The 26,346-nt window shown below is 43.5% G+C and overlaps 1 protein-coding gene across 3 annotated transcripts in view; it reads right to left on the bottom strand.

The window, feature by feature from the left end:
- ARAP3 (ArfGAP with RhoGAP domain, ankyrin repeat and PH domain 3) overlaps window positions 1–26,346 on the bottom strand; it is a 541,910-nt gene that overhangs the window by 114,980 nt on the left and 400,584 nt on the right. For all 3 annotated transcript variants that reach the window (XM_086931355.1, XM_086931357.1, XM_086931356.1), the window contains exons 20-22: window positions 15,385–15,548; window positions 7,460–7,672; window positions 5,010–5,115 (exon numbers count right to left, since the gene is read on the bottom strand). In XM_086931355.1, the coding sequence (XP_086787481.1) occupies window positions 5,010–5,115; window positions 7,460–7,672; window positions 15,385–15,548 (483 nt within the window). The remainder of the gene's footprint in view (window positions 1–5,009; window positions 5,116–7,459; window positions 7,673–15,384; window positions 15,549–26,346) is intronic.

Here is a 26,346-nt window from a genome sequence, read left to right as displayed (position 1 = left end):
CAGCTACAAATGAACCCTTTACGCACCCTAAAGACGCATGCTGTTGAAGAAAGAATATTCCACCTGTCTAACCCAATGGGCAAGCTTGTCACTCAATGTAAGAAAGTGGCTCTGTATATACTGGACCAAAGTAAGGTACAGTGTGTACAGAGTCCACAGTCCCCAGAGGTGTGGCTGAGGCTAATGTTAGATATAACCTTACTCTCTAAAGAGGTTGCTTGGTCAAGCAGTAAGACAGTATGAGAGGACAGTGTAAAGCATTTGTTGTACACACTCAGTCAGCAAATGGTCTCACACACTCAAGAACTGAACTCTAGGCCAATTGTTTTGTATCAAAATATATAGTAGTTTTATTTTAGAACCAACAAGGTATCAAAATATACTTTCTCAGAATGAGGCACTTTATTTAAATATACTTTTCAAATAGGCAATAGACTTTTTGATTACAATAGTTACAGTTGTTACAATAGGCAACATAATTTCAAACACAATGCAACATTGAGTTCAATGGGAATTTCTAGTCAAATGCAATTAGTTACTTTGCAGATTACTTTTCTAACCACAGGACTGGATCCTAGATTCAGTCCTGGGACATTTCATGTAAACAGTTAAGTAAAAGCGTTTTGGTTACAGTAGTGATTTTTAAGGAATATTATTGCATTTTAAAAGTTGACACTTCAAAACTTTTTCACATAGAATCACCAATGTTATGCTATGGGAGGAAATTTACTTAGCAGGTAAGGCATGTTATTGTTACTTTTTCTTACTCAGTGTTGGATCCTAGATCCAGCACTGGTGTGTCTCCTGTAAACAATTGATAGAATGCGTTTAAGTCATTCAGGCGATTTTTAAGGAATATTTGTAGTTTGTGAAAATCGACACTTGATTCCTATGGAAGGAAATTCAAATTACTGGTAAGTACGGTTAAAATGAATTTTCAATGTCAGTGCTGGGCTAAAAGATGCAGCACTGGGTTCTCTCCTGATAACAGGTGAGTAAATCGGAATTCGTTGTTCAGCTGATTTTAGATTAATATTTTAAAGTTTCAAAGCTCCACAATTTGAAGAATTTCTAAGTGAAACCAGTCAATGTTACCCTATGGAAGAAAAATAAGTTATCGGCTTTTGGTTAAGTACGCGACTGGCAGAGTTAAGGTTCTGGTCATAGACTCAGGGGTCTCCCAAGGTCAGGTAGGTACAGTTGGTATACCCTCAGCGGTACAGGGGAAGCTGGGTGCAGAGGTAGTTAGACGCAATGTTATCCAACAAGAGGCAGGGGGCCTTCGGTTGGTGGCTGCTGGCAAGCAGGTCACGCAGCTGTGGGAGCTGGGCTCCTGGTAATTTGCTCAGGGCAAATGGGGAAGTAGGTTAGGGCCAAGGTTGCACTGCCTGGGGCACTCGGGTGGCTGGGTGCAGGGTGCTTTTGAGCCATCGGGCGCTCAATGTTATTCAATGGAAAACTTGGAAGGTGAAAAGAGGCTACAGGCTCGGGGACGGAGATTCTTCTGGAGCGACCAACACTTTGAGGGGTAAGTTGGGATCTTGGAGGATAGGTAGGCACCCAGGAGGTGGGCACAGGGGCTCCGGGTGCAGGGGTGTCTTTTGACGTCAGGAAATCTTACACTCTGAAGATCGCGGTTGGAGGGGTCCCTTGCTGTGAGACTGCAGGCGTCGTCTGGGTCGTCGAGGAGGGTCCTTGGGCACTGGATTCCAGGTCACAATCAACGGGGGACGTCCTCAGGGATTTTGTTCCACTCAGACACAGGCTGGGCTTGGCGGGTGCAGAGTGTGCTGGATTCGCGGTTCCTGCCTGGCACCAGGGGTATTGCTGTTTGAGCAGAACCACTGCTCATGGGAGTCCCAGTCTTTAAGATGTTCAAGGCAGGACGGTCCTCCGGGGTTGTCAAGGTTGCTGTCCGCATGAGACGCCAGAATTTAGCAGGAGCAGGTTCAAGGATCAACAGGCCTGTAGTGCTGGGGCCAAGTCAGTTGGTGTCGTCCTCTTGTTAGCAGCTGCACGGCAGGTCTTCTTCTTCTTGATCTTCTTTCTTGTGTTCAAATCGAGATATGAGGATGGAAGGTTTAGGGTGCCCCTAAATGCTAAAATTAGGGGCGTTACAGGTAGGGTAAGGTCCATGCCCTGGGGTGAGAACACCCCCTATCCTGCTCATCTCCTGTTTTAAGGGGGCTGGAGCCTATCTCTTCACCTCGCCTCTCCCAACTGAGGGGTGGAGTTGTCACAGGCTGGCACACCCCCTTTCCTCATGTAGGGTTTCCCGCAAGTCTTCCCGCCAGTCTTCCCGCCAGTCTTCCCGCCAGAGTGGGGGTCAGAAAAAGTGGGGGCCAGTTGCTGAGTACAGCAGGGGGCCTGGAGAAGCTCACGAATGCGGCTTGCCTTTGAAGCTTCCCCTGCCCATCCTGGGGGAGGAGACCTAGCACCTTGCCCAGGATGTGCATTGTTGCAGGCCCAGGAGAGTGGAGGGCTCTCTCCCCTTAAGACCTCTCGGAATACGGGTGTCAAGATCTAAGATATATCTACTTTCAAGTTGCCGCAACTTCCTAATTTTGTCTCCACCTTTTTTCATTGGAGAAATTTTGTCAATTACAAACATTTTTAAAAGGTTGCGGTTACTGTTGTGCATTTCTTCAAAATGGCGAGCAACAGGTGAAAGTTGATCTTTATTCTGAATTGCCCGCACATGTTCAAGAATACGCTTTTTAGCAGGGAACATTGTGCTCCCAACATTACATCCGTATTACGAGAGGTCTCAATTCTGAAGAAGAATTGATTTGGCACTTGGGGGAGTAATCTGCTATGGGTTATAAACTGCACTATCTGTGCATGTAGGACCAATTACTGATTTTGGGTAAATACACTTAATGAGTCTCCTGTAATGAACTCCAAATGTTTTTAACCTTTTAACTTTACATTTTGTATTATCTTTGTTGTGTTTGGTATTATGATGCACTGTGGGTGTTCAAACATCCTTAGGCCTTGATAAGTGTATGCTGGCTAAGAGTCTGATTGGCTCTATTTCCTTTCTTTGCTTAGGTACTTATGGAGGAGCAGCGCTTATGAAAATGTCTACCCACTGGGGATGAAGTTATAAAATGATTTCGATTTCTTTCTGTGCCACAAGTAACATATGCCCACTGGGGATTCATAATTTCGAACTTCTTAAGAAAGCCCTGGATTGAATATTAGCGGCCCACTGGGGTATTATGTTGAAAATTTTTTATGTACTAAACGTACACACAAATATAGAATTTTTGACAATATAGTACACATTATGTATGAGGCTGGTGTGACCATGCACAGTATTGGTGAATTGTTATGTTTAGACTCGGATCGGCTATGAGTAAACTGATCGATCTGTCATGCTGCCGTGTTACGTTAAGCATGTAATTGTTGGCATTACTGCTCCTAAGTGATGAAATGCTAATCTCTATTTTGGAAATTATAACTTCAGAGGCACAATGTATATGGAACAGTTAATATATATCAGGCTCGCAGCGCACACCCCAGTCAAATATGGCCGCCAAGAAGGGGTGTTTTATTTTAGTCCTATGTTGACGTTTACACTGGGAACTTCACGAGATTTGTGTTTGTAAAACTTTATTTATTGTTTCAAACTCCATGCACAAACCACCCGTGAGCAAGGCGAGTGAACGGCTTAAACGCGTTGGGTTGTTTTTCCATTTCTACGATTCATCATGCTGGAAATTAATTAAATAAATGAACCTTGAACTGCAAGATGTTTATTGAAGTGGTAATTTCGCTTGGATGGAGTGCATTGGCACAATTCTTTTGTGCTTGGTGAAACTGTATATATATATGTGTATATATATATATATATATATATATATATATACACACATATATATAATATATATATATACACACCATATTTTGATAAAATAGTACGAATCCCAGGGTATAGGGAGTATGGTGAGTCTGAATAATCCTCAACTCTTCTGGTACCATCTCTGGGTCCAGTGAAGTCTCTACCCCAAGAGGTGTTTCTACTTTACCTCAGGCCTTCAGATTGTATACCACTGGTCTCCCTTAAGCCTTTATTGTTTTGGTGTTATTCAAACTTAACGATGTGCTTCGGTCATGGCCTTAAATCCTTGTTTCAATCCCAGTGGTTGGGTTTGTAGGAATAGTGGGTTCCCTTGCTAACTAAAAAACAATTATGCTGATCAGCCAGTTTTGAAATGACAGCCACTGAAATGTGGTAAATAGGTAGACATTGTTGTGGGTGCCATTTCCATGTCAGTACACAGTCCACTTGCACTGATTGTGTGATCAGTTAGAGTCCCAAATGAATTCATGTGCCCAGTGCAGCAGACATCGTCCTTGCTACAGGATACTTGGATAGCCCTTTTTTAACTCAATACGGAGACATGGCTAAATTTGCTTTTGGCATCACTTCTTTTAGGCAGACAGGATAATTTGTAACTTTTTCACCAACTCTTTTAACTACTACAAAATGTCCGAGAACATTCATATGACATAAAGCAAACCAAAATATGTACTTTTGAATTATGCTATTTTTGTTATTTGCTGTTGGAGCATGGTAGAGGCATTTTCAAATGTATAACAGTGATGCACACTGTTGTGAATGGAAGAGCGAAAGCCTATAATAAGAAATTAGAAAAACACAAACTATACAGACTTTGCCTTAAATGGAAAGCAATTCTTTCAATGATCAAGATAAACAATAAAAAAATAAAACATACAGGGCTGGAGTATGCCTAACTGGTCAAACAACTGTGGAATCCAGTGCTATGTCTCTGCTTCAAGAAGTGAGTAAAATAGGCATTATAAGGTTGATGTCTAGACCTACGAATATAAGCAATTTTTCTCTCTGGCTTGTGTTTGGATATCTTCATGTTATTGTAATACCTACACATGCACTTGATGCTGAAAACCCTCTGTGGAAAGAGACTCTGGGATTGAATTTTCAGGAAGTAAAATTGTACTGAGCAGAAGACTTAATGACTGACCTGTACAGGTGCCCAATCAGGGCAGCCAGGGTTGCTCTGTTGACCCTGGGGAGATGGTTGATCAGTTCCATGTATCTATCCAGCCGTTTAGGTTTCACAGGAATTGCTGCAAGACAGATACAAAATTCTGATTCAGAAACATGGCCCAACCATATTTGTCATGAGTTCACCCAGAGAGTTGAAGGACAGCAGACAATGTTAACCTCCCAAGGGTCGAAATTCCTGTTAGGTTTTCAGTATTCTACATGTGTTAAAAAAAGACCTGTACACAGCAGATCTTTCATGTCCTCCACCAAGCTGTTGCCCACCATCAGACCAAGGTCTTCGACCTTTTTTGTTACAACTTTGTTTTTAATTTTCTGAACACATGTTAACAGGTTTATTTCACAATATAGCAGTCTGTAATATTGGGAGAGAAGACATTTACATATAATATATACAATTAATTACATCCTTGAATAAAATTTACTCTGAGCCACAGATCTACCAAACCTGTCCATTGTTTTTGTGCCTTAGTCAGCTCCAGGTGTATCTCGTTGCAGTTCAGCAGTCATGTTTATATAAGTGAGTGGCTTAGTCATTGTTAAATATCAACTTATCTAATTCACATTCAGTAGGTCATTCATCATTTCCAGAAGAGCCAGCCCGTTCTGTTCTTTCTTGTAGTGGGAGAATGAAAATCTTTAAACATAGGCTTTCAGGTTCCCTTACTATGTACTTGTTGATTCCTCTGTGCCTTATATTGTAGTGATGGAAATGATTTTCAGTGTCTCCCAACTTAACAATTAAATTACATTTCTGTTGTGTATATTCGCAGCCTAATTTCTGCTTTCTAGAGTGAATGATCTTTCAGACAGCGTTATGTTGAACTCTCATCACAGTGTTATAGCCAACTTCCTAAACTCAGTCAGAATTTCCTGTACGTCTTCTTTTGTATTCAGTGCATAGAGATGAACAGTGCTCCATTCAATAACTTTGAATACCGGGAGGGCTTGAAGATCTTTTGTTGCTAACTTTGTAGTGTCTTTAAGGATGCAACATATACTTGATAGAGGTGGCTCTGGATAACAGGGTTGTTGGCAGCCATGACTCATGGATGCCGTGGGAGAGTATAGGTTGGGTTCCCCAACTCCGCTGAGAGGGGTCAATGTGGGATCCCATTGCCAGTGCAGAAAAGATTAGAGTGACTCTAACGTTGTCCCTTTGCACTCTTAGTCACTGGGCTCTAGCTCCCTTCCACCACCTCAAGGAGATGAGCTCTTTGCTTCCCTCTGCTCTCCCGGACCCTGTTGCATCATAAGAGGGGTCTGTGGTCCCCACGCAGTCTTCTCTCCACAAAGGGACAAAGTTCTGGAAGAATTCTTAAGAATTAAATTCCCTCCCCTGTCTTACCTCTACAAACAGTTTTGTCCCCCCCCCCGACACCTCCTCCCAGCCTAGGGCTGCACTTTTTCATTGAGATTAAGCAATCATCATAATCTCTATTGATCCTGTGGTGGCCATCTCCGAGTTTGGCGAGTCTGCCTCGGAGCTCTGCCTTTCCCAGTGCAGAGACAGAATATCGAGTAAAAAACATTGAGTTGCACAAATATCGAATCATTAATATTGCGGGTCAGAAATATCGACAGCAAGAATATTTAAGGTAAGTAGTATTGATTTTAAAAATATCAAAGTGTTTAATATCTTTTGCAAAAATATAGTTGTTAAAAATATCATTTTTTATTAATGTTATGTAGTTTAGTATATATTTTATATGTATGTGATGTATGTTTTCTTCATAAGAATTATGTTTTATTTTTAATTTATGTGTTACATTTTTAGTGTTTTTTTTTCATTAGAATTTTGCGTTTTTAGTTCTGTAGCGGGTTGTGGTTTGTAGGGGAATAGGGTGGGACGTAATTTCATTATATTACATTTTTTGAGTATTTTTTCATTATTAATATTTGTTTAGTTGAGATGTTATAGTTTTAAATGTGTAAAGTAATGTATTATTATTTAATAATTGGTTCTTAATTTTAATTAATTAATTGGTAATTAATTATGGTATTTCAGGAGTGTGTTGTGGTGTTTATAGGTGTAAAGTGTGGGAAGTAATTTATTTTTAATTTATGAATTAGTAATTGGTTAATTTAATGGTAATTAATTATGGTAGTTGTGTAATTAATTTTAGGTGTGTGTTGTAGTGTTTATAGGAGTAAAGGGTGTGAAGTAATTTGTTTTTTAATTAATTATTATATAGTTGGTAATTAATGCAAATTATTTGATATTTATTTTGTAATTGTTTTACTATCGAGCAGAGCGGACCATGACTTCCAGAAACCGAAAAGAAAATGGGGCACAAAGTAAGCAGAGAGAAATAAAAGCCTTGAAAGACCAGTGGAAACAAAGGCAATAGCTTAAGATCGAACGGAAATAGCAGTGATAAAGGGAAACAAATGCAAAAATAGTACCTGCGGCCTCCTTCCATTTTGGGTGCAACTCGGTTGTAAAGATGGGATCCTCCAGCTCACGGAAAAAACGCTTCAGCACATCAGTGACGTCTTCAATGAAGTTGTCGCTGATGCGCAACTTGACATTACGGGCATCTCGACGAAACTCATCCATGAGCAATTTAATCCGGGACTTTGCCCCATTCTTACGGTAGATGCCCTCATGCCGGAGACCTAAGGAGGGTACAAGGGCAGAGAGTCAGTGTTCTGTTGACCATCGTCATAATGAGCTCAATTCACCATAATAAATTCTAGCTTATGAACATACTACATTGACTAAGTGATGTAACTACATCATTATGACATGAATCTCCAGCCAGATAAAACAATAATTGAGGAAAGATAACAGTCTTAATCCACTTATATAAATATCTCATTTTCCATACAACTTACTCATAGTAATAATAATGTAATGTTGTCCAGTGCTTCATACTGCTTTTCTGCCCGATTTAAGCAATACAAGGTGACAGGTATTAACCAATTTAATGGCACTCAATATAGAGATCCCAGAAGGATGAAAGAGAGAGTGTGATTTGCATATATTCAAATTCTTGATTTGCTTGTTGTAGCATAATCTCAAAAGTTCCAGAGCTCTAGCAGGACCTGCCAGCTTCAATAATCTGGACTTCGGTTAGACAGCAGTGGCTACAGTTTTAGAGGACGCCAGCTCAGGGATAATTTTTCATCTAAAAAATTACCAAACTCCCTTTTTTGTAGCCGTTTAAAAGAAATTAAAAAGTTTTCTTCAGAAAAGTGAAACTGTCTCTTTCTGCGTTTATCAAACTTTTTGACTTCTAGAATTTCACTGGGACCAATCGACTTGTATTTGAACACTGCTTCATTCCAGTCGGTCGCAAATAATGCTTAAGCTTGGTCTGTAGCTTCCATATACTATCATTGGTCATTTGTGCTTCTTGGAAATATTTTCACCTACATTATTTCAAATTCATATCTCTAGTTCTCCTTATTGCTTTTTGTCATTTTGAACTTATTTTCTCATAAAATATTTTCTTTATTTTAAAATTGATTGTTGAGTGTTTTGGTGACTATTTCTGCTATGTATGCACTGTGTAAATACTTTACACAATGCTTTTGATTTAAGCCTGACTGCTTTGTGTCTCATTACCAGGGACTGAGCACGGATTTATTTTATTTCATTTATTTGCGTGACATCTAGCACTTGTCCACCTCGCATATGAATCCACTTTCCTACACACATCCTGGTAGTACTGAGACAATCCACCACCTAAAGTTTTGCTCTGGTGCCAATTACACAACTCCCTTCAGCAGCAGAACTGTCAACTGCTACAGCAAAATTTGAATTACTTAGAAGGCACGCCTTATAGAAGGAATCGGGGGACTAAAGTGTGTTGGCACCACTGGACGGTTGGGGCATACCCTTTTCTACACTAAGAAAGACAACTGGTCCAAAAATTTAAAGAGGCTTTCAGGGTAGCACAGGGGAGGAAGACGAGGAGGAGCAGTGTTACTGAGTCGGACAACCCCTGCCGTTGCCTCAGCTTCTTTATTGCCTTTAGAGCTAGTTCTGTTGGGGGAAGGGTGTGAGGGCTAGCGTTACCGAAAACTGAACCCGTTTGAAAATCCCCATTGGTTAGGGGGTGACCAGAAGCCACCTACACCCACTAGCTGGTGCAGTGCATAAATGTAGCATGCCAAAGCACATGCTTAGAGCATTTACTAGACCTGCAGTGGTTCTGAACAGGACTTGATTTGCTGCATGTACCCTCAGAGGAGTCCCAAAGGACAGGATTTGCTCCTTCTTCTACTCAGAGCAAACAAGTGAATTTCAAGGGTCTCTTTGCTGACTTCCTGTGTGGCTAAAGGGACACAGTAAGTAGCAAGAGGCCTTTTCCTGGAAATACCCAGCTGTATAGTGGCAATTGGGTCTGGACTAGACTTTGCTGTTGACTTTTGCCTGATACCCGTAGAATCTTTTACTGCCATCCCCATAGGTCCTGGAGCCCTCAGAATTGTACTTCTGTGGTTGTTAGGATCTGCCGGAAAAAGTATCTGACCGGCGGTTCCACGCCCATGGACTGGATTCCAGCATTGTTCCAGTCAATGCACCAAGCACCTCCATAAAACAACAAAATCCCACTATGTATTGGGACTAAACAAAACATTCTAAGCGAGAAACCTCCGATTTTCAGCTGGACTAACCAGCTTCAAGAATCTGGCCTTCAGTTCCACGGAGGCTGCTAAGTTTTTAGAGGTGGCTCGCTCAAGAAGGAGTTTTCATCTAAAAAAATAACAAACCCCCTTTTTCCGTTAATACTTTGGAGAAATTGTAATATTTTTCTTCAGAAAAGTGACATGGTCCCTTATTGCGTTGGGCTGTTTGAATTTTTTTGACTTCCAGACTTTCACCGGTACCAATCCAGTTGTTGCATCCAACCCGGGCTTCATCACATTCGGCCTCAAATCATGGCTAGGCCTTAGTTTACCACTTCCATAGACTCTCATTGGTGTTTTATGGAACTATTTTCACTTAGATCTTTAAAAATTCATATCTACTGTTCTCCTTACTGTATTTTTTGACAAATTGGTCTTATTTTTTTATTTTATTTTTTGTATAGCGCACATATCACTCCCAGGTGGGTCTCAAAGCGCTTGTATGCATACCGCTGTGGAACCCATCCTGGCTTTCCCTGTGAAGTGCCCACTCCTGGGCACCCCAAGGTGAAGCCAGGCATCCCAGCACTGTTGGGGCCGTTGTGGAGATTAAGCAAGCTATTGCCAAGAGTTGCAGAGTGGGACCCATGATTAGAGTAGGCACTGAGGCGAGAATTTTCGAGTCCGCGGACACTGAGCCCAAGATTCTGCCACGTCGGGAATTGAACCCTGGTCCCGGGCCTGACCTCTGCTTCAGGGTCTGCCGCTTCTAACCAGTGAGCCACACTTCTCCACTACATACCCACAACATTTTTTCTCTTCATATTTTTAAATTGAATGTGGAGTTTTATTGTGTTTTGTGTGACTTTTACTACTGTGTAGAAACAGTTTGAATACTTTACACAATGCTTTTGATTTAAGCCTGACTGCTGCTCTCTATCTTCTAACCAGGGATTGAGCACACATTTATTTTATTTACTTTGTGTGACATCTAGCAGGTAGTGGTCTTTTTCTTTGAGGTGGAGACTTGTCCACCCCAAATATTAGTCCCGTTTTCTACATGCTTCTTGCAAGTCGAGTTACACCATTCCATTTCCCACTACCAGTGACAAAAGAACCTGAGCTGTGGGCAGCATCTTGAACCATTCCTTGTAGAGATAAAAATGTGAGAGCCTGAGGCCTAGGATTCAATGAAGACCGCTGTCCTTATTGGGGATCAGAAAAATGCGAGATTACACTGCCCAATGTCCTGCTCTGGTACAAATTCCACAGCTCCCTTCAACAGCAGGACTGTCACCTACAGTTGCAAAATTCAAATTCTTAACAAAGCGCACCTGACAGAAAGGACAGGGGGGACTAATAGGGTTTGCAGCCTCTCAGGCATGTAGAACGGCTGCTACTCTCCCACTGGTTGTAATGCTCCAGTAAGGAAAAACTAAAGAGGCTTTCAGGGTAGCACAGGGGAGGAAGACGAGAAGGACAAGGAGCAGCAGTATTGCTGGGTCTGGAAACCCATGCCTTTGCCACTGCTTCTATATTGCCTTTAGACCTGGCCCTGTTGGGTGGAGGGTATGAGGAATGACATTCACAAAAACTGAACCCTCTAGAAAATTCCCCAAACTGATGTAAGTGTGATTTATACTTCACCAGGGATTGCAGGCTCCAAAGATAAGGCCAACACAGAATTCACCTTGACTCCAAACAGCCTTGCTTTGCCAAACAACATGTATGTCAAAAACTACACATCTCCAGAGAAGCAGTTGAGTGGAGCCATGTAGCCTAAGCCCCATGGCCTTTGCAACAGAATCATCTGCTGTGTCAAGCACAATGCTTGCCTAGAGGCATCATCACCACCCCAGCAAATTGACCCGAATACGGTCAGGAAAGTTGGAGACAACCATTTTTGGCACAACCCTTGGGTATCTTCCCAGCAAACGGGTCACATTCACAAAGCGCAAGATTAGGCTGGCAGCTAAAAAGACCTTCATACACAGTGCCTCTATTTTTTTCACTATCTGGGGATATTACTGGAAAATCTTTCTGTGGTTGGATGGACCCACAGAAAAGCTGAGCCCTGGTGCTAGCCTGTATTGTCTTGAGATTAGTTAGTTCACTGCTAGGAGTGGTGGGCTTCTCCCATGCTACTAAGACTGGGTCCACAAGGGCTATTTTAAAGGGCAATAAGGGCTCCTAGATGTGGGCTTCAAAATCTCTGCTAAGTTGTTGGCTTCAGTTTTGACTGTGGGCAAAAATGTTTGAGGAGATCATCTCCTTTCCTATCTAAGTGGGCATCGTTCTGAGGGACAGTCTGTTTCTACAGCAAGGGAGATTTTGAGCCCACTCGCCTGCAACAAGTTCAAATAGTCGGGTGCATCAGAGGAAGGAAGTAGCAGAAAGTGGGTTGCATTGTTGCTAAGGTCTGTATCATGCTGGATGATATCTGACATCTGAATTGAGTCGGAGTTTGATCCAAATAGGTCAAGCACAGTCTGCAATTAGACTTATCAAGAAGTATCCATCTGCTCTACCCTGTATATTTGTTTCTCAGTTATGAGCTGGGCTTCCCTCCTGGACCTCTGAAATATTGGTTTTGTCGTCGTAGTTATGGGGTGTTCTATAGGAGGCTGCAGCGAGGGTACCTGTTGTCTGTGTAGGTACCATTGGTGCCACAGGAATGTCAACTGGTGAAGGACTTGACCTAGGAATCGGTTCCAGGAAGTCTTCAAGTGGTGCTGGAGGTGTTCAGAGAGGTATTGAGGGGACAAACCACACTAAGGGAGGACCCCTGGTAGTACCATGAATGGTACACTGAATGGAACTCCAAAAGGTCCCATGGAGCCAGATGGGACTGTGCCATGTCTAAGTAGTTCTAGAATAGCATGCAGGAAGAAAGAATGCTTGACATCCAAAACCCAAGGTAAGCCTAATGAGGCACTGGTGCGGGTCCACTGGTAGATACTCCCCATATGGGGTGATCTCTATTAACTCTGCTTCTGAAGACAGCTCTGCAGGAGGCAGACGGCGTACAGGGGGCTTAACTCTCAAACATGTGCTGCATTGTGGTGATGAGGCCCCCCAAGAGGGATAAGACAAGAGTGTGTTATAGCTCTCACCTCTTTTTTCCCTTTATGTGAATGGGACTGACAAGAAGCTTCAAGAGCTAGATGCTGATGCACCAAAACGTGGCCCTCGACCCACCCCAGTGCTCAAGCTGACAATGCGGTGTTAATGTCTAGAACTGCAGAAGGTCTTCAAAAACTGAGCAATGGTTTTGTTGCATTTATGGAGCACAAAGATCTTACACTAAATCTGTCCAAGACTATGATGTGTGGAAGAGGCAGAAACAAAAAGTAATTCTACTTTGTCAGAAATCATCAATTATTTCTAATATTTTTTCTAATCTGGGTGTACTTATATCAAGCTCTGGCTTCTAGAACCCCCAATTATAATTAGCAAAATCAAGACTTCCTAGATCCACCGAAGCCTTGTTGAGGTTTGCAAATAAAGTTGGCAATAAACGTATTTGTAAAATGATGCAACTCTACAGGAGTAAATGAATTCCAGCAGCCAACTATGGAGCAATTCTCTGGTGGTGAGGGGGTAACAACACTTTGCAAACTCAGGAAAATTCCTTTATGGCTAGGCTCCTTGCTGTACCACGTACCATACCTACATCATCACCCATACAGAATTAAGTGTAACCTTTATGGAGAATATAATTGATTTGAGTGTGATAACTGGTCGATACAATATATGGAGTAAACCAGGCACGAAATTCTCAAGAGAAGTTATCAACGACTGACTCGCTCTAGAGCATTGTAATAAAATCCTTTGGTTGGTTTATGTTCATAGGCTAATTACGGAAATTAATGTGAATCTAAAGATTAGGAACCTAGAGACTATATTACAGTTTGGTTAGCTAGAACTAAAAGCCATCTTTACCCATAAGCGAGCAACTGTAGAAAAGAATTAAAGAAAGGCAGTAAGTTGATACTTGGAAGAGCACCTAAAATCTAGGCTGCAGGGTTATCTTGTGATGGTAACATATGTTCAGTACAGATTCTACCTTACCAGGCTCTGATTAGGTATTGCACATTGGCTTGTAACAAATCCATAATAGAGATGTATCGTCTAATAGACTGCCTAGATGCATGTGTGACTGACCGTCAGTACAATACTCAGTGTACTTGATATTCTTTTTCCGAATTCTACAGTGTAATTAGGAAAAACAATTTACGTCCGGTTTTACTATCAAAGAATTTTATAATGCAGCAGGAAGCCTATATGTTTTTATGTAGCCTTGAGACTGACTATATTTGCAATGCTGTTTCCCTTTTTATTAGGGGAGCAATAATAGAAAGGAAACCCCTCTCTTTGTATGACAAACTGGTGTACGAATACAATTAGTAGTGTCAGTATTTATCAAGCTTTATCTCCTTTTTTATACATATTTGACATTATAGTTTGTTTTATAGTGTACATATTTTTGTTTTTATCACGTTTTTTCATCTTTGATTTTATCTATATCAGAAATGTTGACTAATGTATTAAATTATGTATGCTTTCATGATTATCAAAACATGAAATCGAATAAAGCTGATTTTGACAGAATTTTTTTTCTTCAATTTGACTGTGTTTGTTGTCTTCTTTCTTTAGAAGACTTGGACGAAGAAGAGGAGTTAGACTGTTATCTGGACTTGGGGCATGAAGGGCATCGAGTACATCGTGCTTCAGGGGCGGGTGCAGAACAGCTTGGCGTTGTCCTCCTTGATGGCCTTTGGATTCATACTACAAACTAGATCACAGAAATTAAATTCATCCTTTGAGCCCAAGCACAACAAGTAAACCTCATGCGGTTCAGTGATCCACATTTGCCTATCACAACTATGACAAGGCTTGAAACCTGACATTTTAGAGGGTGACATCCCTAAGATTTTCTCTCAGTGGAACATTGAAATACGAAGAGAGAGGGCTCTGGATCCTCATCAAAGGACGCAGAATAAAGTTATTGATGTCGATGCTCTGGGGTAGACGCTTTTTAGCTCCAGTAACACCAAAGTGTTGCATCTGACGCCGAGATGCAATACCCCCTACCAGTACCGAAGAGCTATGAAACATTCCAGATCTAGTCTAGTGCCTGCAAATATTCAACAGGTGAGGAATCTCCTGGTAGAAATATCCTTTTAAATCCACTGTTTAACTGCCAGCCAGAGTTTCTCAAAGTACCAGTTAAAACATCTTTGAAATTAGTCATAAGTTGGGGTCATGCCACCTCTCAACCAAATATCAGCAGAACGTGCTACTTTTGCTTTACTACAACAGCCGAAGACAGTTCTCATTCTAGATTGACATGCATAGGTTTGAAAATGAGACATGAGGTCCATTACTTTCTGCCTAAGCATTTGGGGCTTCAACTGCATTCTTGAACTTCAAGGTGCCATAATGCCAAACTTGGCAGCAGAATAATATAGTGAAGCAGTGTGCTACCACGGAAGATTTATCAAATAAAGAATAATAATCCACTATTTCTCAGAAATCTATTGGTACAGTCCCAACATTATTTATCTCCTGAGATCAGATAAAAACTTCAATTAGAGGGACAGGAAGATCTGTTAAAGAAAGGAAAGTCAGATTGAGTCATCAACAAGACAAAAGAACAAGCACACAGAACATATAAAAAATATACAGAATTAAATTTGGGAAACTTTCCGGTCTACCAATGAAACATGCCAGGTCGTTTCTCAAGGACATACCATACTGGGTGATGAAGGCAATGCAACTGTCAACAATGATTGGGATATCATTCCTGCTCAGCTGCTGATCCCGCAAGAAATTCCCTCGACCACCAGCTGCTGCCTGTATGTCAGAACACCATGCCAAAAAGTCCAGGCGTGTGACTCCCTGGAGGTACAAAGTCCTGAAGGTAGAAAGTCAAAATAATAAATTGAAGTTGAGTAGAAACTCTAGTGGTAAAAGTGAAAAGACACCCACTTGCACTTTAACAGAGTGCAAGCAAATCGTCTTATTGTGCATATTTAGATTAAGCAGACCTGCTCCATTCATGAAAACTGGTTATGCAAAACAGCAAAAAATTAAATCAGCAATGAATTGCTTCAAGTTTCTCAATGTAAACAAATCAAGGATTAAGGACATGTATTTTGAACCGTAGTCTTAAAAAAGTTCAAACACAACAATGTTCATATTTAAAGATATTTATTTTGATCGTATATATAATAAAAGGCAAAGAAATAAGAGTGTTAGGGCCTAAACATTCCCCTTTCCTAATGTATAGCCTTGATCTATTACACAACTATCTGTATATGATTGGTGTATGAGCGTGTCTCTGGTGAACATGGGTAGGGCTCTCACTCCCAGTAGTTTCTAAGCATACATATAGAGAATTCAACCATCATTAGGTTAAAGTGAAGAACAACAGTATCAGGTCTGAAAGAGTTTTACAGCTGCGGAAAGCACATTAAGTAATTTTTAAACTGATGAGGAAACATAATCCAATAATCTAGTTTCAGGGTTTTTAGTCCTGTGGATTGATGGACTGTCAAACCACAAGACCATAAACCCTGGAATTGGAAAAAAAGCAATCTCTCAGTACGGAACAACTGTATTGTGTTTTCATTCTTACTTAAACATTTCTTTCCACAACTGTAATACTCTATCATATTTCATAGTATTGAAGTTCTTCCTAACTTTCTGGTGGTTGCATCTTACATATATATATAATAAAAGGCAAAAGGCAGGAGCCTATCTTAGTATGAATATCGTTTATAATAACGGTTCATACAATAAATAATCGAACAATACTTCAGTAGTTCGTTGTGAACAAAACAGTGTAAATACTTCAGTCAAGTAGTAAAGCGTAAGTCCAAGAAAACTTAGTTTTTTAAGATATCAATTCGCTCTTCTTTAGAAGTACCAATTTCCAACAAAAAAAAGAAACATAATCCGGATAGGATAGGATAGACATTTATAAAGCGTACGAATGCAAACAGCGTCTTGGAGCTGGAGTAAGTGTGGGGGTATTACCTAGATGTCAAACTATGCCTGTGAGAACAGCAGAGTTTTTAGGATCTTCCTGAAAATTCGATGATTAGGCTGCAGTCGAAAAGTAGGTGGCAGCTTATTCCATAATTTAGCTGCACAATGGGAGAATGTTTTTCCACCCCATCTAACTCTCCTGATTGTATCTACTTGCATGAGGCAGGCATTGCTAGATCTTAGTGCCCTAGCTGGAACATAAGGCCTGAAAAGTCTCTGTATATCCTGGGCCCCTCCACCATAGAGCACTTTATGGACAGTGCATAAGGCCTTGAACTCCGCCCTTTGCTGTATGGGGAGCCAATGGAGGGCTCTAATTCCCTTTGACGTAGAGCTGCCTTTGGGAATATTTAGCAGCAAACTAGCAGCTACATTTTATAAGGACTGTAATGTGTTACTCTGGCCTTTATCAATCCTCAGAAGGAGCGCATTGCAGTAGTCTAATTTAGACAGCAGAAGGCCGTCTACCACTGTATTTTGCAGAGCCTGGCCAATGAAAGGGAAAAACTTTCTCAATTTTTTTATAAGGAAAAAACAGGAAGAGGTAAGACTATTTACCTGCCCGAAAAAATGAGCTGACTATCAAAAATTATCCCCAGGTTTCTTACTTTAGGCACCGGCTTAGGGCACTCCCCTGCACTTGTTGGCCACCACGCAGAGTTCCAAAGGGATTGTCCTGGCCCAAATTTCATGACTATAGTCTTGTCTGTATGTACCTTTAGGTAGGCTTAGTTCATCCAGGTCAGGATCTCCAAAAAGCATCCATGAAACCTGGCAGCAGTATCCTCGGGTTGTTTGGCCAATGAGATGATTAGCTGGGAATCATCCGCGTAGGATACCATTGCAAAGCCGTATTTCCTAACAAGTCTCGCCAGGGGGGTAACGTATATATTAAAAAGTGTTGGCGAGAGCGCTGAACCCTGCGGGACGCCACAAGGGAGAGTGAAACACTCTGACTGCATTCCCCCCCAAACCAGCTTCTGTTCTCTTCCTTCCAAAAATGATGCAAGGAGAGACAAGGCTAAGCCCCAGATACCAATGTCCTGTAACCGTTGGACTAGCACCGAGTGATTTACCGTGTCGAAAGCTGTCGACAGATCTAACAAGACAAGAATCGCCTTACCTCCTCAGTCGACAGTCTTCTGAATCTCTTCAGTTGCTACGGTAAGGGCAGTTTCTGTGGAATGGTGGGTTCTAAAACCGTGTTGGGTCGGGTCCAACAGATTGTTAGCATCCAAATACATTGTTAGAGTATTATTCAGTATTTTCTCAAGCACTTTAGCTGCCATCGGAAGACCTGCTATAGGGCGATAGTCCTTAAGTTCCGAAGGATCCAAAGTGGATTTCTTAGGAATGGGTCTGATTATCGCTTTCTTCCAGGCAGTGGGATACTTCCCTGATTCAAGCACCTGATTAATTAGAGGAGTTAAATGGCCGATGATTTTGTTAGCCCCTAAATGCATAATTCTAGGGGGACACAGGTCACTAGGTGAGCCTGATTTTATCGAGCCCAGTATGTTCAGAATCTCCACATTCGTGGCAACAGGGAAACTGACTAGACTGGCCTGAACTGGTTCTGCCTCAGTATGTAGTTCCTCATCCATGTCTATGCGACTCTTCTGAAGGTCGCTATCCATCTAAGAACCTTCATAAATAGACAGTTAGCTCAAACACCTATACTTTTATTCCATTGAATACTGTGGGAGAAAGCATGAATTGATTTTTAATATATGTAATATTGATTTGTAAATAATATCTGAAAATGAGTGGCCACCACATTGGTAGTTACATTAAAAATAGATTTAAAAGAAAATGCGGGAACCTTTCAACAAGCTCATCAGTGACCACAGAGCATGGATCCAAATTCATACAAGAAAATGTGTGTGCTAAGGGGCAAGAGGCAGATGTGCTTTATTATTTGTCATCATACAATAAAGTACATTTTTTAACCCCTCCTCGAAAATTTGCCATACTTAGAATAGTCTGAAAGGCCAGCAGAGGTTTGTCCTCTTAAGAGGCTTTATCCATCATTGGTATGTTAGTTTGGAGAAACAGAATCAATCAGAGCCACTCAGACTCTCACTAAAGGGTCTGTATAGAAAACATAAAATGCTGGGAACTGAGAACGGTGATGGATTAAACCCAGATCTGTTGACTGGGTGTGAGTGTTTGATTGGTTCAGATGCTCCGTCCATCACCAGCCCCTTTTGTACCGCTTTGTTCGCCATAAGTTGGCATGGTATGCTCAGATGTGAGTCCCTTGCTCACTTTGCCGCTGGATTCAAGCAAGCCTGGCGGAAGACGGCTGAAAAGCCAGAAACCGGTCCTAGGAAGCTTGTTTCCGTTCCAGGGAAGGCATGGTTCGGCAGTTCGGGCTGGACTGTTCCCATGAGGCACAGGGTCAGACTGATTTGCATATGGCCATGTCTGAACTGGGGTGGCAGAGTGGGCTAAAGAACAGTGATTGATTAAACCCAGATCTGTTGACTGGGTGTAAGTGTTTGATTGGTTCAGATGCTCCGTCCATCACCACCCCCCTTTGTACCGCTTTGTTCGCCATAAGTTGGCAGGGTATGCTCAGACGTGAGTCCCTTGCTCACTTTGCCACTGGATTCAAGCAAGCCTGGCTGAAGACGGCTGAAATGCCAGAAACCGGTCCTAGGAAGCCAGTTTCCGGTCCAGGGAAGGCATGGCTTGGCAGTTCGGGCTGGACTGTTCCCATGAGGCACAGGGTCAGACTGAGGTGGTAGAGTGGGCTAAAGAACGGTGATGGATTAAACCCAGATCTGTTGACTGGGTGTGAGTGTTTGATTGGTTCAGGTGCTCCGTCCATCACCACCCCCTTTTGTACCGCTTTGTTCGCCATAAGTTGGCAGGGTATGCTCAGTCATGGGACCCCTTGCTCACGTTGCCACTGGATTCAAGCAAGCCTGGCTGAAGAAGGCTGACAGGCCAGAAACCGGTCCTAGGAAGCTTATTTCCGGTCCAGGGAAGGCATGGCTTAGCAGTTCGGGCTGGACTGTTCCCATGAGGCACAGGGTCAGACTGATTTGCATATGGCCATGTCTGAACTGGGGTGGCAGAGTGGGCTAAAGCATGGTGATGGATTAAACCCAGATCTGTTGACCGGGTGTGAGTGTTTGATTGGTTCAGATGCTCCGTCCATCACCACCCCCTTTTGTACCGCTTTGTTCGCCATAAGTTGGCAGGGTATGCTCAGTCATGGGACCCCTTGCTCACGTTGCCACTGGATTCAAGCAAGCCTGGCTGAAGACGGCTGAAATGCCAGAAACCAGTCGTAGGAAGCTTGTTTCCGGTCCAGGGAAGGCATGGCTTAGCAGTTCGGGCTGGACTGTTCCCATGAGGCACAGGGTCAGACTGATTTTCATATGGCCATGTCTGAACTGGGGTGGCAAAGTGGGCTAAAGAACGGTGATGGATTAAACCCATATCTGTTGACTGGGTGTGAGTGTTTGATTGGTTCAGATGCTCCGTCTATCATCACCCCCTTTTGTACCGCTTTGTTCACCATAAGTTGGCAGGGTATGCTCAGACGTGAGTCCCTTGCTCACTTTGCCACTGGATTCAAGCAAGCCTGGATGAAGACGGCTGAAATGCCAGAAACCGGTCCTAGGAAGCTTGTTTCCGGTCCAGGGAAGGCATGGCTTGGCAGTTCGGGCTGGACTGTTCCCATGAGGCAAAGGGTCAGACTGATTTGCATATGGCCATGTCTGAACTGGGGTGGCAGAGTGGGCTAAAGAACGGTGATCGATTAAACCCAGATCTGTTGACTGGGTGTGAGTGTATGATTGGTGCAGATGCTACGTCCATCACCACCCCCTTTTTTAACGCTTTGTTCGCCATAAGTTGGCAGGGTATGCTCAGACGTGAGTCCCTTGCTCACTTTGCCACTGGATTCCAGCAAGCCTGGCTGAAGACGGCTGAACAGCCAGAAACCGGTCCTAGGAAGCCTGTTTCCGGTCCAGGGAAGGCTGGCAAAACTGCTGGAGAAATGTGTCCAACTCCAACTAACAAAACACATTGACCAATACGACCTCCTCAACCCTCATCAATCAGGTTTCCGAGCGAAACATAGTACGGAAACAGCTATGACACACATAATTGATGACGCCCTCCAAATTTTTGATCGCAATGAGTCCTGCCTCCTCATCCTTCTTGACCTCTCGTCAGCATTTGACACGGTCAAACATGAGAACTTGCTGGAGCTGCTAAGCACTAGAATGGGTCTATCGGGAACTGTTCTCAAATGGTTTTCGTCCTTCCTTCACAACCGGTCTCAGAAGTTCAAGATCGACAATGTGCTATCTACACCTGTGCCTGCAGATCTAGGGGTACCACAAGGATCCTCCCTCTACCCCACACTGTTCAACCTCGTCATGGAACCGCACGCCACCTTGCTCCAAGCTTCCAATGTCGAATTCCATATGTACGCCGACGACACACAACTTTACCTAAAACTACAATCCCCTGAAGATATCAAACATCTGAATTCCACGCTTATTAACACTCAATCTTGGCCGGCCGATAATCACCTCAAACTAAATGCTCTGAAAACTGAGTTCCTACTCATCTCACCCCCGGCGAAAATTTCCATCACCCAAACCTGGCTCAATAACTTAACAGCACTCAATGTCCAACCCACAATCGTGGACTCGGCGAAATCCCTAGGCGTCACTCTCGACGCCAAGCTCAACATGCAGCAGCACGTTAGCAAAGCCACAAAAGCAGCTAATTTGCAAATCAACACACTAAGGAAAATTAAACCCTTCCTCCCTGCCGAAGACTTCCAAACTGCTGTACAAGCTTTAGTCATCCCCCGAATAGATTACGGAATTGTGACCCTCAGCGGACTACCGCTATCCACAACAGCACCCTTAAGAGCCTCCCTGAACGCTGCCGCGAGACTCATTACTGGATCAAGAAAGCATTCGCATATATCCTCAGACTTAAAATCGCTAAAATGGCTGCCTTTTGAAGCCAGAATACAGCTAAAAATTGCAGTTATGACACATGCAGCCGTGCACCACAATGCACCCAACTACCTCGCTCAAAAGTTGTCTATATCAGGAGGGTCGAGATCCAATAGAAAAAATCTACTCCTGAAACCTTGTAGATTCCGGAAAGAGAAAACATACAAGCGCTCCTTTTCAGGAATGGCACCCAGGATCTGGAATGCGCTCCCCCCTGAAACAAGGCTTATCTCCTCCACTACACTCTTCAAGAAAGAGGTGAAAAGCATCCTTCTGGCCAAGATCTCCTGAACCTCACAGGTGCTGGATCAGTGACTCTGCATTGCTTTGTACCACTGTTCTCATTGTCCCTTGGCACCATACTTCTACTTGATGGGGACACTACTACGCTACTCTCGTCTACCGACTAATATAGGATACACGCTGGTTTACTGATCCACTCTCCCGTTGCCCTCACTCAGTGTTCTCTATATACTATAACACTGGCATAAGCCATCCACATACCCAAGGTGTACCTGAACACCCCTGTAGTGTGATCAACGACTTGTGCTATCTTATATTACTTGTTTATTTGATTGTATATGCATATGTTTTATGTATGTTATGATTATTACCATGTTAATGACTATTACACTGCTCCCATTATCTCTGTTCATTCCTACTGCCCCTACCTTGTCCATGTGAAGCGCTCTGATATCTGTAAGGATCTTGTTCGCGCTATATAAAACTTTGAATAAATAAATAAATAAAATAAATGGCTTGGCAGTTCGGGCTTGACTGTTCCCATGAGGCACAGGGTCAGACGGATTTGCATATGGCCATGTCTATGAGTCCCTTGCTCACTTTGCCTCTGGATTCAAGCAAGCCTGGCTGAAGACGGATGAAATGCCAGAACCCGGTCCTAGGAAGCTTGTTCCCGGTCCAGGGAAGGTATGGCTTGGCAGTTCGGGCTGGACTGTTCCTATGAGGCACAGGGTCAGACTGATTTGCATATGGCCATGTCTGAACTGCAGTGGCAGAGTGGGCTAAAGAACAGTGATGGATTAAACCCAGATCTGTTGACCGGGTGTGAGTGTTTGATTGGTTCAGATGCTCCGTCCATCACCACCCCCTTTTGTACTGCTTTGTTCGCCATAAATTGGCAGGGTATGCTCAAAAGGGAGTCCCTTGCTCACTTTGCCGCTGGATTCAAGCAAGCCTGGCTGAAGACGTCTGAAATGCCAGAAACCGGTCCTCGGAAGTTTGTTTCTGGTCCAGGGAAGGCATGGCTTAGCAGTTCGGCCTGGACTGTTTCCATGAGGCACAGGGTCAGACTGATTTGCATAAGGCCATGTCTGAACAGGGGTGGCAGAGTGAGCTAAAGAACGGTGATGGATTAAAACCAGATCTGTTGACTGGGTGTGAGTGTTTGATTGGTTCAGATGCTCCGTCCATCACCACCCCCTTTTGTACCGCTTTGTTTGCCATAAGATGGCAGGGTATGCTCAGACGTGAGTCCCCTGCTCACTTTGCCACTGGAATCAAGCAAGCCTGGCTGAAGACGGCTGAAATGCCAGAACCCGGTCCTAGGAAGCTTGTTTCCGGTCCAGGGAAGGCATGGCTTAGCTGTTCGGGCTGGACTGTTCCCATGAGGCAAAGGGTCAGACTGATTTGCATATGGCCATGTCTGAACTGGGGTGGCAGAGTGGGCTAAAGAACGGTGATGGATTAAACCCAGATCTGTTGACTGGGTGTGAGTGTTTGATTGGTTCAGATGCTCCGTCCATCACCAACCCCTTTTGTACCGCTTTGTTCACCATAAGTTGGCAGGGTATGCTCAGACATGAGTCCCTTGCTCACTTTGCCACTGGATTCAAGCAGGCCTGGCTGAAGTCGGCTGAAGTGCCAGAAACCGATCCTAGGAAGCTTGTTTCCGGTGCAGGGAAGGCATGGCTTGGCAGTTCGGGCTGGATGTTCCCATGAGGCACAAGGTCAGACTGATTTGCATATGGCCATGTCTGAATGGGGGTGGCAGAGTGGGCTAAAGAACGGTGATGGATTAAACCCATATCTGTTGACTGGGTGTGAGTGTTTGATTGGTTCAGATGCTCCGTCCATCACTACCCCCTTTTGTACTGCTTTGTTCGCCATAAGTTGGCAGGGTATACTCAGACGTGAGTCCCTTGCTCACTTTGCCACTGGATTCAAGCAAGCCTGGCTGAAGATGGCTTAAATGCCAGAAACCGGTCCTAGGAAGCTTGTTTCCGGTCCAGGGAAGGCATGGCTTAGCAGTTCAGGCTGGACTGTTCCCATGAGGTACAGGGTCAGACTGATTTGCATATGGCCATGTCTGAACTGGGGTGGCAGAGTGGGCTAAAGAACGGTGATGGATTAAACCCAGATCTGTTGACTGGGTGTGAGTGTTTGATTGGTTCAGATGCTCCGTCCATCACCACCCCCTTTTGTACCGCTTTGTTTGCCATAAGTTGGCAGGGTATGCTCAGACGTGAGTCCCTTGCTCACTTTGCCACTGGATTCAAGCAAGCCTGGCTGAAGACGGCTGAAATGCCAGAAATCAGTCCTAGGAAGCTTGTTTCCGGTCCAGGGAAGGCATGGCTTAGCAGTTCCGGCTGGACTGTTCCCATGAGGTACAGGGTCAGACTGATTTGCATATGGCCATGTCTGAACTGGGGTGGCAGAGTGGGCTAAAGAACGGTGATGGATTAAACCCAGATCTGTTGACTGGGTGTGAGTGTTTGATTGGTTCAGATGCTCCGTCCATCACCACCCCCTTTTGAACCGCTTTGTTCGCCATAAGTTGGCAGGGTATGCTCAGACGTGAGTCCCTTGCTCACTTTGCCACTGTATTCAAGCAAGCCTGGCTGAAGAAAGCTGAAATGCCAGAAACCGGTCCTAGAAAGCTTGTTTTCGGTGCAGGGAAGGCATGGCTTGGCAGTTCAGGCTGGACTGTTCCCATGAGGCACAGGGTCAGACTGATTTGCATACGGCCATGTCTGAACTGGGGTGGCAGAGTGGGCTAAAGAACGGTGATAGATTAAACCCAGATCTGTTGACTGGGTGTGAGTGTTTGATTGGTTCAGATGCTCAGTCCATCACCACCCCTCTTGTACCGCTTTGTTCGCCATAAGTTGGTAGGGTATGCTCAGACATGAGTCCCTTGCTCACTTTGCCACTGGATTCAAGCAAGCCTGGCTGAAATGCCAGACACCGGTCCTAGGAAGTTTGTTTCCGGTCCAGGGAAGGCATGGCTTGGCATTTGGGGCTGGACCTGTTCCCATGAGACACAGGGTCAGACTGATTTGCATATGGCCATGTCTGAACTGGGGTGGCAGAGTGGGCTAAAGAACGTTGATGGATTAACCCCAGATCTGTTGACTGGGTTTGAGTGTTTGATTGGTTCAGATGCTCCGTCCATCACCACCCCCTTTTGTACCGCTTTGTTCGCCATAAGTTGGCAGGGTATGCTCAGACGTGAGTCCCTTGCTCACTTTGCCACTGGTTTCAAGCAAACCTGGCTGAAGAAGACTGAAATGCCAGAAACCGGTCCTAGGAAGCTTGTTTCCGGTCCAGGGAAGGCATGGCTTGGCAGTTCGGGCTGCACTGTTCCCATGAGGCACTGGGTCAGACTGATTTGCATATGGCCTTGTCTGAACTGGGGTGGCGATTGGGCTAAAGAACGGTGATGGATTAATCCCAGATCTGTTGACTGGGTGTGAGTGTTTGATTGGTTCAGATGCTCCGTCCATCACCACCCCCTTTTGTACCGCTCAACAGCTGCACAGCTGTACACCATGGTTAAAGGATATTGACAAATCCAGTAGCTCTCTTGGGGATAACTAATTTTCTTTGCCAAGGCTTGTTTTTATACTAACATGATCAGTTTTTTAAAATCTAATTTCGTTCAAATAAAAAATTGTGTGTCAACCGGTAGATCTCTAGAGTGCACAGGTGTTTTTTTTTTCTTTGTAAGACTCAGGATCAGGTGTAAGGTTTTGATGACTTTTAATTGTAGTGCTACTTAAGGTGGCTGTCAGTGACGATAGACAGTTTATTATTTTTGTCTGATTACAGATATTCATACCTATAATTTCTGCATCATGTCAGCATCTTTGAATGTGTCCTGGTTTGCTTTACAATTCTGCCTCTCGCAGGTTCCATTTCTGTGTCTGTTAGTCGTGGGACTAGTGTTTGCAGTGTTGTTCTGTTATGGGGTCTTTTTGTTTAGCACTTCTGTTTCCCTAAGACTGCTTCACAGCAAGGACTATAGACAGACCTAGGATATATACCATCAACCTGGTGGTTGGGAGTGAAAGATCCATGACAGGTATCCTGTTGAGCAGATGTCAGGGATCGCCCCTTGTATCATGGGTGTAGGCAGTTTAATCTATATGATCTTGGTAGAATTAAACTTACACCTGAGCGCTGTGTAAATCAAGCATGCAACCAGTAATTGTAAATGACCTGTTTTTACCAACAACAAAAAACTAGGCCTGTCATGTTGTGCACTTGGTTTGAGTTGGATGGAATCCCGACTGTGCGCCTCCTCTAAAGGGGGAGACTGAGTGAGCTGTTTCTCTGATACTCACTCAGCCTCCCCCTTTCGTTCCTTCTCTGCCCTCTCTCTCCCTGTTCCTTCTTTCTGCGTTTTTTGACACTTGCTCTCTCTTTCTA

Source organism: Lissotriton vulgaris, chromosome 7 (assembly GCF_964263255.1).
Source record: "Lissotriton vulgaris chromosome 7, aLisVul1.2, whole genome shotgun sequence".
Classification (NCBI taxonomy): domain Eukaryota; kingdom Metazoa; phylum Chordata; class Amphibia; order Caudata; family Salamandridae; genus Lissotriton; species Lissotriton vulgaris.
This window is presented reverse-complemented; position numbering and strand designations above follow the sequence as displayed.